This window comes from Hippocampus comes, unplaced genomic scaffold (genome assembly GCF_001891065.2).
Source record: "Hippocampus comes isolate QL1 unplaced genomic scaffold, H_comes_QL1_v1.1 scaffold230, whole genome shotgun sequence".
Lineage (NCBI taxonomy): Eukaryota > Metazoa > Chordata > Actinopteri > Syngnathiformes > Syngnathidae > Hippocampus > Hippocampus comes.
In genome coordinates this window covers 597,060-612,103 of record NW_017837215.1, presented here as the reverse complement: position 1 = coordinate 612,103, position 15,044 = coordinate 597,060, and the positions used below count along the sequence as shown (strand labels likewise).

Below are 15,044 nucleotides of genomic sequence, written 5' to 3'. Positions count from 1 at the left end.
GTGTTCCTTTTTCCGGTACAGATACGGCGCATGTGGAGTATTTTTATTTTTTTTGGCTGCGGGCGTTGCATGAATAGATTACAAGTGTGTTGCTAGCAGTCTTTTTTTTTTTTGAATTATTCGCAACCCTGGTGAAAATATAGTTCAGATAATTGATGAATGGATGATGGAAAATTAAATTTACAGGGCAGATAACGCAAGTCATGCAATTTACTTGTGGGACGGCGTCGTGACATCATGACGCACAGCGTGACGCGGACGTGAGAAAGAGGATAAACAAAAAAGGAAGGAAGCCTTCGGCAGTACAATCGCGGCAAAATCGGTTCAAAAATTTAGCTCGTGAGCTACAGTTAGGCACTCCGTGCGGCCTTTTGTTGTCTCGTTAGGCAGCATTTGGTGTTTGCAATCATGGACGATGCAATAATATTTCGTATGAGTGCGTTTTCCGAGCAAGGAGGGAGGAAATACATGGAGGATGTTGTCGAGATAAGAATCGAGTATGAGCCGACGTCGGCGGCTAGCGAAGACTACACAAAGTCACACAGACACGGGGGACAGGACAACGCGGATAGCGACTCGCCGAAACGCGCTGAAAGCGAGCTGCAAGCACAAAATGTGCCGACCGAGCCTGGCCCGGTTTCTGCTATGTGGGTTGAGAGCCTGGCCAGCGAGGAGACCGGCGACCGCGGCGCGCCGCTATCCGACGAAAAAGTCGAGGAGCGCCTTGTGGACACTCGGAGGTCCGTGGCGTTTTTCGCCGTGTTTGACGGTCACGGGGGCCGGGAAGCAGCCCATTTTGCCAGAGAACATTTGTGGGATTTATTAAAGAGACAGAGGGGCTTTTGGTCCAAGGATCACTCGGAAGTATGTGCTGCTCTCCGGAAAGGATTCATCGCCTGCCACCATGCAATGTGGAAACAACTACGTAAGGCGTTCCTTATATTTTGGATATGCGGTCACGCTTTAAACAACACCGTGTGTCCTACCCAGCTGAGAAAACACTGACGCGCCACCGAGCCTATACTATACCGTAGATGTGTTTTAATTGCTAGGCAAAGTCCACACACCGATCAAGAGAGAGAGACTTGCTCTTGAAACCCAATGTCAAAAGCTGTTCTGTGGCAGAATTATTCACTTTATATATTTAATAGAATAGGTGTGTCCAAGTCCGGTTCTCGAAAGCCCTTGTCCTGCCTGTTTTTTATATGTCCCCCTCCTCTAACACATCAGCCGATTCACCATCGTTGTCTGGCTTCTGCAAAGCTTACCGTTGAGCTGATCATATGTAGTGGGTGTGTTGGAGGAGGGAAACGGATTTATCTGACTTGTGATTTATCACTGTCAAAACAAATGTAGTTGTTGAACTCCAGAAGGTACAAAATACAAAACACCGTGCCCATTCTAAAAGTTAAGGACAGACAATCGATGACAAATGGATGTTTCTTGGTTAAACGTGCAGAAGTCAATAAATACTAAAAAGCAAGAAAGATAAGCAAGACAGCTGGCCTTGTTTTACAACCATGGCTTGCAGTAAATGGAGTGCTTGGGGGGTTTAGTTACTGCAAAAGGAGATGAAACAACATTAGTATTAGTGGTGACCCCTTTCAAGTACTGTAAGCTTGAAATACCATCTGGAAGAAACCAAATGGGCAGTAACCACACTCAGATTAGTGTTGAGCATGAAAATAGCATGTAGTCTTCCTAGTGGGAGTGTGTTAAAATCTTTTATACCAGTGGGCCTCAATGGATGGAAGTAATGTATTTTTATTTTTATTTTTTACAGACATGTATTTCATCAAACACTGACAAATGAGGATTGATTATGATCAGATTTGTCTGTATTTTCATTGGAAGATAGGTGCAAAATGGATTTCTGTGCTTCATATAATCCAAACAAAATATTAATCAGAATGCCGTGTTTAGGTTAGCGGGGGACACATAAAACATATTGGAAAGAAAATTTCTGACTGTCAGAATAAATAATTTCTCAAATCCATATTCATCATCACTTATGTCCATAATGTATAACACATTTTTTTTTTGCAGCGGAGTGGCCCAAAACAATTACAGGGCTCCCCAGTACATCAGGAACTACAGCAAGTGTGATTGTGATCCGTGGAGTTCACATGTATGTAGCTCACGTGGGAGATTCAGCAGTAGTGGTTGGAGTGAAAGAAAACGAATCGGATATCACACTTCAAGCGCTTGAAGTCACGCAAGATCATAAACCTGAACTTCCGAAAGAGAAGGAAAGGATCGAGCGACTGGGTGGGAGGTGAGTAAGGAGGGGGCAAAAAAAAAAAAAAAAACGCAAAATCCGATTCTTTCTGGAATCTCACAAATCCAGTTTGCTGTTGCCCTAGTTTAATCCAGAAGAAGAATTCTGGTTTAGCGAGAGACAATGGTTATTTTTTGTGCTAGGTTTTCTGTTTTGCACTGGTCACCAGTCAATGACACGGCATGCTGTATATAGAAAAGCAACCAATGATTCTTCCGAGCTTTGTACAAGTTAATTTTCACTTAATCTGCCATGCATGTATTTAGAATTTGGGAAACCATGGTACTCGGTGACAGGGGCACCACCAAACGTGTGTGTGTGTGTGGGGGGGGGGGGGAGTCCCTGCCAAACTCACCCCCCTCACTCCCGCTTGAAACAATCATTGACAATAGTTAACGATCAGGAAAATGGTTTAGTTTAAAATCCTGCTTGACTTTCCATGTCACCATTTCTAATAAAGTAAAGGTTTCTTACGTCAGATGATTAAAACTGTAAATCGATTCCTATTGTAATAATCACGAAAAGTTGTTGAAACATTCAAGAACTAGTATTGTTGGCTTAGTAAGTTTGTTGAGTGTAATTATATGGGATGAACATGAACATGAACTTGTGTCAGTCATTGTGTCATACTTTACTGCAGTGTAATGAAGAAATCTGGGGTTAACCGCGTAGTGTGGAAAAGACCCCGACTTACGCACAACGGTCCAGTGAGGAGGAGCACAGTCATCGACCAGATCCCCTTCTTGGCAGTGGCGCGCTCGCTTGGTAAAGACACTCCGAAAATATACGGCATAAACACGACTGCAGTTTGGCAGCCCACGATGCTAATGACACATTTTATTCTCTATCGAAAGGTGATTTATGGAGCTATGATTTCTACAGTGGAGAGTTTGTAGTCTCGCCAGAGCCCGATACCACAGTGATGACCCTTGACCCCAAACGACATCGCTACGTGATCCTTGGCAGTGATGGTCTATGGAACATGATGCCTCCGAAGAATGCCGTCAATATGTGTTATAGCCATGACAAAATGGTGGTGCGTAACACACGAACAGATGCCCAAATGCACAGCATTACATTTGCCAGCTTCTCGATTTACCGTATTTTTCGGATTATACGTCGCTCCGGATTATAAATCGCACCATCCAAAAAATGCATAATTAAGAAGGAAAAAACATATAAGTCGCACTGGAGTATAAGTCGCATTTTGGGGGAAATTTATTTGATAAAATTCAACACCAAAAACATACATGTCATCTTGAAAGGCAATTTAAAATAAAAATAAAACTAGAGAACAGGCTGAATAAGTGTACGATATGCTAACGTTACATGACGCTTAAACAACGAACTGTGAATGTGCCTGGTATGTTCACGTAACGTATTAAGAGTTATTTAAACAACTATAGCACAAAGAACATGCTAACAAATTTACCAAACCATCAGCGTCACTCCAAATCACGAAATCCAATGAAATCTTCATGCTCGGTGTCACTTTTGAACAACTCCGGAGGTAGAAGATGCAGCGCTTCCTCTTCTCCGTCGTTTACGTCAGAGTCATCGTCAGTTGTTTTTCTCAGTTACCGCCAACGTGGAAAGTAGCAACATGGGCCGAGAGCACCCTCTTGCGGTTTAATGTGAAAAGAATACGACTTATTCCCTTAAAGTACGGTAGTTTTTTGTTTTTTTTTTTACTGTAATTACACGTCATATTGCACTTCCCCTTTTGCTCCTCAGGGGCCGAAAGGAATGTCTTGTGCCTGCCGGTTGGGATGCACCGCACTACTATTTTGGAAAGAGCGCATGCTTCGCGCTGACAACACAACAGTCATTGTGCTGGCACTGCAGGAGCGCAGCGGCCCCACTATCCCGATGCATCGAGATGAGATTATGGTCGACATGGCTCAGGGAATTGACCACATTCCCTTCCCGGGAACCCCTTACAACATATATGAGGTTCCGAAGGTCAGTTTCGCAACTTGAGTTCATCCTGCCTTGACCCTGCGTTTTGTGTTCAGGATGAACCACTGAGACCATGAAGTAGAATCACTTGATTTTCGAATGCAGAGAAGGTCACTGACCGGATCTGTCTCAAGAACATGAAGATCGTCTGCATATTTTCTTTACTCTCCACTATTCCCTGTGTAGTTTATTTCCAAAAAAGATCGAATGCTCAGCTGTTAAAATGTTTCAGTTGATAGAGACAAGTTCAAAGAACACTTGACAAGTGGACCAGTGGTTCATCATATCATTCTTTGTTTTCGGGGCCAACAGGCGGAGCGTGAGGATGGCATGTTTAATGAAGAAGATGAGATATATGGAGAAGAACATGAGGGATGGACATGCCTGGAGTGGTAGTCAGGTGACTGCTCATAAACTGTGTCAAATGATCAGCTAGAAAAGCCGGTAGCTAATTAGCTTTCTTTTTTTTTTTTTTTTTTTAAACTAAATACAAAAATTGTCCTTATAGCTGGTTTACATCTCAAATTAAAAACAAAAAAAAATGTCATTCAGTCATGTTACAGAGCAGGTTATCCTTTGTAAAACATAATCCCGAATTCCAAAATTCCCCCTTATTTGACCGAGACAATTTTCGAACACTTCAGTGCTTCGGACTTTGTGGTTCTGAGAAAGCTTCTTTCTGCTCCATCAAGACTGTGCCCCAAGTGCACAAAGCGTGGCTCATAAAGGTATGACTTTGGTAAGAGAGAACATAACCTAGTCTCAACACCAACAATTTGGGAATTAACTTCAACAGAGATTGCGAGCTTGGCTCTCTCTGCCCCACCGGAGACACAAGAAAGTCAGAAGAATGGAGGGTCTTCTAACTTCTAGCTTCGTATTTCTTCAACTTATATATTCATTCATTTATTTTGTATTTATTGATTAATATTAAAATCAATGTTGTTATTCAGTAGTTAGTAAGGGGACAATTTGAACGATTTAGTCACTTTTACTGTACTCAAAAGAACCGATGCAAAATCAAACATTGACTTCTTAGTGAGACTTCCAAGAACGTTTGTCGATGTGAAAGTGAGACTTGCACAATTCGCCAATACAACCAGTTGATCACATCCAAATCGTGGTTTGACGGGTTGTTGTTTGACTCTTATTTGCAGTATCTTTAATTATGTTCATTTAGTTACGGCTTCCGTCTGTCTCATTGTTGATTTTAAATTGCTGAATTATTCGTATGGTACAATTGAACTATTTGAAGTACCGGAAATGGAATTCTCAGGGTTTTTTTTTTTTCAATTGTCGTATTTTTGTTGTTCCTGCTTCTTTTCAGCGTCATGAAGCTGAGAATGCCTCGTCTCTACTTAAACAACGTACAAAGACATTGGAGCAGGCATTTGGCGTGTATGAAGCGGCTTTCTGTGCCACCGCCCACGACTTGCCTGACGTTGACTCCGCGGGAACCACGCCGTCCCCCTTGGACGGGCCGCTGAATGTGTTCCAAAAGCAAGACTCGGCGATCCACGTGGACCGGACTTCTGAGTCGGCTTCTCCGTTAAAAAGGTCTCACCGCACTCCACACATTGACCCTGAAGATGATCAGCGTGGTAAATCCCCAGACAAAAATTTGCCTCATAAGACGCCTCGCAGCAAAAGTGAACGATCGTGTGAAATTCACAAGCGAGACAACGACAACACAGCTGGACCGCAGCAGCACAAGGCTTTCTTGTGTGTGTACTGAGTGGGATAACCACAAGCCTCTTTTGAGATATTTTGACTTTATTTGTATAAAGTCACTCATTTGTAAATATATGGCGAACGTTGCAATTTAAAATGTGCTTTGTTTTTACATTTTTCTCCTTTGGCTTAGACTCCCTGCCCCATCTTTAAATTTCAGTGTTGGCAGAAATTGTAGATTTGTTCATTGTAGGCTGTCTATTTTCATACTTACACATGAATATAATGACAATAGTATATATTGAAAGAATATTTTAGTGAGTAAAAATGTCACCGGTTCCTTTAGAAGGAGTTTGACTCTTTGGAAATTAAAGTCTATTTTAGGATTGTTTGGATTTTATCAATCTTTCTCAAATGCTCCCAAAATTCAGACCAGCTGTCAGCAGCACCCAGACATACTGCTGTTGATGTTTTATTCTGTTTTATTATATTTATTTTCAGTCCCATACAGCTATTCCTTCACCCCACGAGGCTTTGCATGAATTGTGGGAGTGACTTCCGATTTGAACCGGAACCAGTGTCTTGTTTACACAGTAACTGGTTGCGCGAATCCACTTTCGATGACACAGACTTAAATAATGTGGAAACGCTTGTGGTTGCAGCTCGAAAGAGAAAACATTCCAATTCGGCTGATTAAGACTGACATGAAAATATTGACTCATTAACAATGAAATTATTATGATTGATCAGGAGTCCCAAAGCATGTCACACATTCAGCCAGCCCAAAGTCCCTGACCGGCCCTCCCAGTGGGTATGAAATCAAAATAAAATGTAAACTATGTGGTGCTTTTATTTTGAAAATCTTGCTTGTGTCTAAAGCAGGGGTGTCAAACTCATTTCACATTGTGGGCCACATACGGACTCGGTAGATGTCAAGTGGGCCGGACCATTAACATTATACCATACTGTGCTATGAATCATCAAAATATCATCTCTTTCCTTTGTTTTGGTCTCAAGAAGCATTGATTGGCGCTTTCATATCATTTGCTGCGTTGGGTCTATCTCGGTGACAGACTGAGACTGCTGTTTTCTTCCCCGATCAAAACAATGTTGTCTTCTACTGTGATCAAAACAGTGTGCCCCCTAGCGGATAATCCACGAATTGCATTTTATTTAAAATATTCATTCTGTGTCTTTCATGCATTTTTTTTCCACTTTTAAATCATCCCGCGGGCCGGATCAAACCTCCTTGGGGGCCGGTTCCGGCCCGCGGGCCGTATGTTTGACACCGCTGGTCTAAAGTGTTGCTAACTTCACGTTTTTTCATTTGCGAATGTACTCCAAATAACAACGTTGGTCCTAATAGCAGTATTCTAATTTCCTGCACAGTGAAGGGAAGAGGGCCAAGAAGATGTTGGTACAACCGCCAATAATATCCCAAGATGTACAAGACATTTTAAAATGCTATGAAGGCTAATGATCATTTAAAAAAGGAAACAACCCAGAAAAAAATGATTCATTAAAATAAACTGCTCTGGCAAATGAAAGCCGTTATAACAAATGAGCCACCGTTACTTCTGGTGTCTTCGAGGAGGTTGCTCTCACAATCGTTAGTGCATCTGTATGCAACAGGACTCTGATCAGTAGCGCTCACAAGGACTTTTCGTGAATTTCTGATGGTTTGACCAGAAACTAATGAATATTCCTCAGCATTTAAATAGCAAGTCCCTTTGCAGGTCATTCTTGGCGAACTGAGTGACAAAACAAGCTTTCACGTTGTGGTCGGGACACGGGTGGTATTGATTACCACCCGTGTCCCGACCACAATCGCGTGAGAATTTGGAAGACAACCAGAAAAAGTCGAGCATCGTCTTGTGTTCAGTGGCTGTGGTTGAGACTATAACCAAAAATAAGTACTGGAAACACCATATTTTATTCATATCCCAAAGCTTTCCCCGATTTTATTGTGGGAAGGGTATGGGGTGGTGCCTCAAAAAGGCCAGTTTCCAACCAAATCCATTACCTTTCAAAAGAAATCCTGCAAAATTTGTCATCACGTGCTTGTGCTTTACACCATTGTCTTGCCATCTTCCCCAGTTGTTTTGATCGGTGCATATAAGCTATTTAAACGATTTACTATGCGCTCATGATTTTCAATGACATCTTCAGTACATTTGGAGGAGATTTGCAAAACTATTTGCATATTAATCCACCCCTATATGGTACTCGGTCGGAATGAGTACCCATCGTGTCTAACTTGATGTGGCAGCTGAGTTACTGTTGCAGTTGATTCCTTTGCCTTTTTTGTTCCAAGAATTGTTGCCTTAGCACAAAGAAGTTGGTGCTTTTCATATGAGGGATCCGTGTATTTAAGAATTTCCCAGATACTTTGACCTGTGGTTAAGCTTAATTTTATTTATCGTGAGCCTTCAATTTTCCTCACCAAGCTCATACGACAAAGCTTGTGACGTGGAGTCCTCACCACAGTTGCGGGCAATTAGTTTATTTTGTACAGTACATCATTATGCAATAGGAGTTTGTACAGTACATTATTATGCAAAGTAATCTGGTTTCCAGACGTCTGGCATGCTCAGATCTATTCTGTGTTATGAAGTTTCCATAACTAATGGATGTTAATGGACATGTGCTGTGTTTTGACTATTGCAACACTTTGGTTTTATATCACCGCCACTTCTCAGGACTAACTGTATGAGGTACATTCTTCAAAGGTGACTGGATATATACTGTCTGTGTTGTAATAAAGTTTCCATTTTACAGTTGTAGCTTTCGTGCATTTGATGTAGCGCTAAACTGAGATACAGTATACAGTATTCATATCCTGCTGGGCACTTGCAATGATGTTTTGTACCAGTAGGTGGCAGCAGTGTCCATTGATTAAAAGGGTCTCATCTCGACGTGACTGTTTTAAATGTGCTGTCGCCTTTCTTGTGTGTATGAGTGGAACCTTATACTACACTAAATGCAATATTTTTTATTTTAATTGTTCCGAGTATGAGTTCAGTAAAGTGTCTTGTCCACATATACGCGTATGCATGATGGTAAGGGTGGAGTTATACGTTCAAGCATTACACTCAACCCAACGTTAACTCATAAATGGTGCGCTGCTTCTCACTTAATTTTGAATTCAACGGGGTGGGAGAGCACCTTTAAACAAATTAGCCACTTTAATGGAATTTTGTAGTCGCCCTAGACCGCTCTCACCGGTAGCCAAGTCCGGCCTAAACAAAGCTGAAGTTCGTCTAGTTTTTTATTTATTTTATTTTTTATTCCTTTTACTGACGCCGCTGCATCCCCGAAATCCTTGTCCAAGATTATTGCAGTCGATCTAAAGAAATTCTAATACAGTTGTTGGGTAAAAAGTGAGGATACGCCATCTGCTGGTGTTTTTCAACCTTGTCTTGAAATTGTTTTGAAATGTTTACCATTTGCGCCCATTGCAAACATACGGACAAAGATTACAACGTGATGATAGCGGTGTCTGGCCCTAAATATTTCATTGACTGTCAGCCCAACATCTGCTGACCTACCTCGCACGCAACTACCCACTCTTGCTGCATACACTGTCACTTTGCATTAGCACACACATCATCACTAGTGTCTCCCACTTGTCTCTCGACCCTTCTGCTCATATTCCCAACAAATATGCATCTACAGACAACCAAGTGGGAGTTACTTTAACACTTAATGTTTTCTTTCCTCCCCTCCTAAACTTAATTCCCACCTGCTTTCGACTACCACTCTCACTCGACCTATCAAATCAACATTTATGCGCAGCTTCCCACTTCCCGTCTCCCCTGCATCTTTATGTGGAGCCTCCGTTTCTCCTCACGTCTGTTGCCCTCCTTCTGACAGTATCAGTGGTGTTTCAACGGGGTTTTAATGGTCTGTCGTCTGAAACTCTTGGGAGGCTGTGGAGTAAGTACTAAAAGGAGGAAGACCTCTCAGGATAATGGGAGATGACGTGACCTTGTTTCCCTCTCCTGCAGATCAGCGATGTTATCGAAACGGTCTCCTCGATTTCACGCACCCTGATCAAATGCAATTGAAAGTAATCACTTTTTTTTCACACTTGTAAAAGATTTTCTCACAAGGTTTTGTGATTCTCTTGTCAGCTGTTATTTTGACTCATTTATCTCCGGCTTCAAAGGACCCACATTGATGTGCATTCTGCGATTGCTGATCGTGGCAATAGTAACAAATAAAGGGAACTTCTTGGGCGACAAAGGCTTCCCACGGTGCTGGGTCATGGATTCTTGCTCCATGCTTAATGCCTCTCTCTGTACTCTTTGGCCATTAGCACTTGGACATGCCCAGTATAATTCATTCATGTGAACTTAAGAGTTCCTAATTTATGGTATTTTCACAAAAGAGTCGCCACCCTCCCTTTAACCCACAGGGCAGATACTCAGTAGCCTCCTTGACAGCTTGTTTTAGTACAGAGGATTTCTACACCCTGGCCGACTATAATTCCAATGATAAACACACAACCTGTGTATGCATGAATACACTCATCCAAATGAAACACACTGATAAATAATAAATAATTCTGCCAGAGCAGTATAAGATCTCGACAAATATGGTCAGGTGTGGAAAATGTGTGCTCAAAACATGATCTAGACTTAGTATCATTGTAAGAAATTAACTGAATTAACGCTTCGGAGGTCAAGGTTCCCTCTTGATGTCTCCGCTGGCTGTGAATCAAGCTTTTAATATCCCAATGCTTGTTATACAGAAGTTAGGACATTTATTTGAAGGAATGAAACTACTCTTAGGCTGCACATTTATAACGTGTGAATCTCAATGTCTTTGGTGTTGTCATTACCTATATGTAAGAAAGGGCAGATATACGATAAATACTTAAGTATACATTGGAATACATGCCGATTGCCCAACATACTAATAATGGGAACGATGACTGTAAGTGATTTATTTTTATCATTATTTTTTTTTTAAATTCGAAACCAACATCATCTTTCGAAATCACCAGCTCCTGAAGGGACATTTGGCTTGCCAAGAAGCAGTAATCTTATTGTTTTCCTCCTTAGCTGGAGATTTATTAACTTCTCTGGTGTGGCACAGCGGTGGGACACGACTTGCTGTCAAGGAAGGAAAAGTTTGGTTATGGAGTGACAAAAATTTGTTACGCATGATGCTTTCAAAAATTCTGTTATGTCATTAAGTTATTGTAGAATGGAAGCTGTGACTTAAAGATCTCATTTTGGGATTGGATTTAAAGGGTTCTTCAGGTTAAGATCCTTATATGCCTTTAAATCGCTTCAAACAGATAGGCCAGCAGTGAAGGAAATGGTTTAAGGTACTGTACATGTACTCTATATGGCCAAGATTCGTTTCACAGAATTGTGCATGTTTTATTAGTCACTTGAGTACCATGTTTAATTAAAGCTCTGTCGACAACAGATAAAAAGAAACGATGCTTGTAAACTAAATCTCCTGAGCATAAAACAAGATGTTTACAAGTTTGGGGTGGGGAGTACATAAAACGTTTCATTGTTAGGCTAAAATGAAGACTTTCCAAGGATAATTAAGTGACATTTTTCCGTCAAGTCTTAAGTGACCTCCAGAAAAAGTACACCGCGTTTTCCCCGACATCTTAGTTGTGCTACAACTGGTCTATCGTCACGCGCAATCGCGGCAGGAAGTGACTATTAATCCTCAGTCGCAGTCTTGTTCCATCTCAACCGACAGTAGTTTCTAATGCGCTTACTCCGACCAAACCTGTGAATCCTGGATTGAAATGTCATGGAGGGCCATTGCTGTGATCCAAGTGTTATCCAGCTGGATTCCCAAATTGACACCTGTGTTTTAATAAAAGGTCTGACGACTGATCCGATTAACCAGATGGTTGTACAATACTCTCCAAAAAAAAAATAGATATATTTTGATCAGATTGTCCCCGCACTCCATTATGTCCACACAACTATGATCCTTTTAATTCTAAGAGGGAACAAGGGTACTTGGACGTTTTTTTTTTTTTTGTTTGTTTCTTGGTTCGCAGTGTTGGGCAATAATGAAAAAGACATATCGTACTTAATTCCAGTCATGAAGTTGAATCTGCACTTCTACTTGAGTATGTCTATTTCTTATGACGTCCTGGTTTTGTAATACATTTGAAAACTGTTATCTGGAGCTAAAAATTTTTTTTTTACTTTTTTTCGACCACTGCAGGTGATGACACAACGTAAAAAAACATACGTTGAGGGAACATCAACAGAAGATGAGATCTTGGTTGATTGATGGGGGTCTCGTAAGGTAGAAAAAAACCCCACATAGGACAGCAGTGACATGTAGGAGTGTGAACGAGAGAGCATTCATGAAAAAGAGCAACAGATTTGGAGACGGAAAATATTTCCCATCTATGGCCTTTTTCAATAAGAAGAAGGAAACTTTTTTTTGTGCCAAGTTATCAAAAGGAGTATGTGTGTAATTACCAGTAAACATTTGTTTTTACTTTTGTCCCTAAAAGTACACCATAATCGATCCAGTTTTACTTTTACCAAAAGCAGGAATTGATTTAGCGCTTCTACTTTTACCAGTTCTTTTTTTTTTTTTTTTAATCCATGTATCTGTTCTTATGCTTTACCACTTTTGGCCTGTGCCTGATTTACTTAACAGGATCACACAAACCGCATACAGTAACCCATTTCCACAAAAAAAAAATCCGATGGAGGAGGAATATGCCAAGGAGGAACCCGTGACATTTTAGTGCGGATGTGGATATTCTGCAGATGAATGTAATTTTCCTGTTCCTGCTCACTATGGCCTCAATGGAATCATCACATGCCATGTCCGTTGAATCCGTGGAAATTCTGGATCTGTTCGGCGACTAGAAGACTATAACTTAAGCATCTCCCCGCGCTTAGGCCAGATTTCTGCATAGCTATGGAGGATTTTACATTTAGTGCTCCCAAACTAGAAACATAAGGGGGACAAAGACTTTACGAGGTCCAGGAAAATCTGCTCGGTTGGAACAAACCACTGGAGCGAGGATATTTTAAGTACAGTATTCACCAAAGTGTTGTGAACTCCTTCTCAGTGTTTTTTTAAAGTTTGTGCGAGTTACATTCTGGTAAATGATTAAACACGTGTCACTTAGGCAAGTTTACATCGTGAGGGGAGAATCAATTTATAAAGCCATGTGTTTAAATAAAACATCGATCAAGCGTGACGGCATATTGTGGCATTGCATATTTTGTGTGACTCTTCGCCGATGAAACGTCCAAAAATCTTCAGGGTGTAGTTGGGCTCGCTAGAGATAAGTGAGGGCCCTAAAAGCCTTCTGCTGGCAGACTGTGGGAATTCCCAACACGTCTCGATCCGAGTAATACCGCAGGGATGGGAGGCTTAGAAAGGCAAGGGGCATTAATTCCCTAACCTAATGCCTCGGAACAGTAATGTTCTCAAGCGCGACATCTTTTAGTTTGCTGTATTTTATTATTTTTTTTAATATTAGACACTCAGTGCTTCTTATAAATAGCTGATGCATGCATTTAATAATAAATCAGTCCAGCTGTCATTTAATTAGGATGCAATAGGAATTGTTTTAGGCTCTAAATGATGCACCTACAGAACACGCATTCCATTGTCACAAATACAAAGTATTTTATTAGATTTTAAAGCTGTTTGAAATTGAAGTCCTGTTAGGGCTTCATTATATGGAATTAGAACTATATGGTTCTTGCTTCTGCGCAAACAACGATATGTCCCCCTCTTCCAAATTAGCTGACTTTGTATCATGAGTTTTAGATGAAATCTCAGACATTATTAAAGCGCCACGAGCACAAACGGGGAATTAAATCATGAAATTACGTTCATGATATCCAAAGATGCATCCTGTCTTCTCAACTTTTGGGTCAAAACCTGGAATGCCATTTATAAGCAAATGATGGCCGCTACAGTAGAGTGCTAGAAAATACATAATTGGCACACGGTTGACGATTGAATTGGGTTTGTCGTACTGAGCTTTTGCTCCTGCCGCCGGCATGTTCTTCTTTGTGGTTATCCTTTGCCATCATTCATTCATAGCCTAGAGTGTGGATATAATTCCACTACACATAAGGCTTCAAAGAGAATGTTCTCATACTACGGTTTTGGAGTACAATGAACACATGGGCCGGATTTACACATTTATGACCTCAACCTAAACATACCTTTGAAACCATCTGATCGCTTCATTCTTGCCTTGGTGTCAGCGATTATCAGGTTAACGTGACAGATGTGATAAATGATAGAAAGACTACGCCGGTGTTTCATGTAGAACAAATTCTGTTCCGTCGGTGTGTGTGAATTTCTTGACACAGCCCCGACAAAAATAGACTTTAAACATGCATTTTTAACTGAGCACACTGAAGGGTCCACTTCTGGGACTCCTCTCAGTCTTGCACTTCTTGTAGAATCATGGTGATTTTTCACATGACAATGAATTGGGGGTGGACTTTGTTAGGATTTGTTAGGATTTTCAAAACTTGATGACTTATTTTGGCATGAACATACTGTTGTTGTTGTTGTTGTTGTTGGAAACATAGGAAAAGCATAGCATAAATGTTCAGTTTTGCTGAGGCCTGTGCCACAGCCAACCACAATTTTTTGGGAGAAATATTTTTTTTTTCTTGATTGCATAACCCCATACTAGTAAACAAAAGGTGACTACAACACACAATGCTCAAAGCTGTGGGTTGGTGCACCAAAGTAGAGGGCAGCAGTAACTATCCATTTATTACTGTATGTCACATTTTCACTGCATTCATTTTGATATATAAACTTTTTTTTTTCTTTTTAAGTCACTATCACTGCAAATTATCCATATCCCAAAGTCATAGCGGCACCTCCCATCTGTTCATAAGCTTTCAGAAAGCAGGAAGTAAACTGCTTACTGATGAATCGAAAGAGTTTTCCGATGATGTCATGCACCTCTGGGCACAGCCGCGGCAGTGATCCGTTCCAGTGATTATCGAGTCTTTGAATAGACACATTTGATAGGCAACATAAAAAAAAAAAAAAAAAAGATGAACTGCTGTTTTATGTTTGTCTGCAACAAAACAGCTGCCAGGCGCAAAAAACTAATTTCACCATTTAACAGCACCGCTTTGGAATCAGA

General features: G+C 40.9%; 1 protein-coding gene across 1 annotated transcript; it reads left to right on the top strand.

The window, feature by feature from the left end:
* Nucleotides 1–219: 219 nt before the first annotated feature.
* Nucleotides 220–6,729, top strand: LOC109508962 (protein phosphatase 1D). Its single transcript, XM_019858902.1, has 7 exons — nucleotides 220–925; nucleotides 2,047–2,275; nucleotides 2,919–3,043; nucleotides 3,133–3,314; nucleotides 4,013–4,240; nucleotides 4,550–4,637; nucleotides 5,565–6,729. The coding sequence occupies exons 1-6, from the start codon at nucleotides 409–411 to the stop codon at nucleotides 4,631–4,633; spliced, it is 1,365 nt and encodes a 454-aa protein (XP_019714461.1). The 5' UTR covers nucleotides 220–408; the 3' UTR covers nucleotides 4,634–4,637; nucleotides 5,565–6,729.
* The last annotated feature ends 8,315 nt before the right edge of the window (nucleotides 6,730–15,044 follow it).

Coding starts and splice junctions, on each gene's coding strand:
- LOC109508962 (XM_019858902.1), top strand. CDS start 409: ATGGACGATGCAATAATATTTCGTATGAGTGCGTTTTCCGAGCAAGGA. Junction 2,276..2,918: donor ATCGAGCGACTGGGTGGGAG/GTGAGTAAGGAG, acceptor ACTTTACTGCAG/TGTAATGAAGAAATCTGGGG. Junction 4,241..4,549: donor ACATATATGAGGTTCCGAAG/GTCAGTTTCGCA, acceptor CGGGGCCAACAG/GCGGAGCGTGAGGATGGCAT.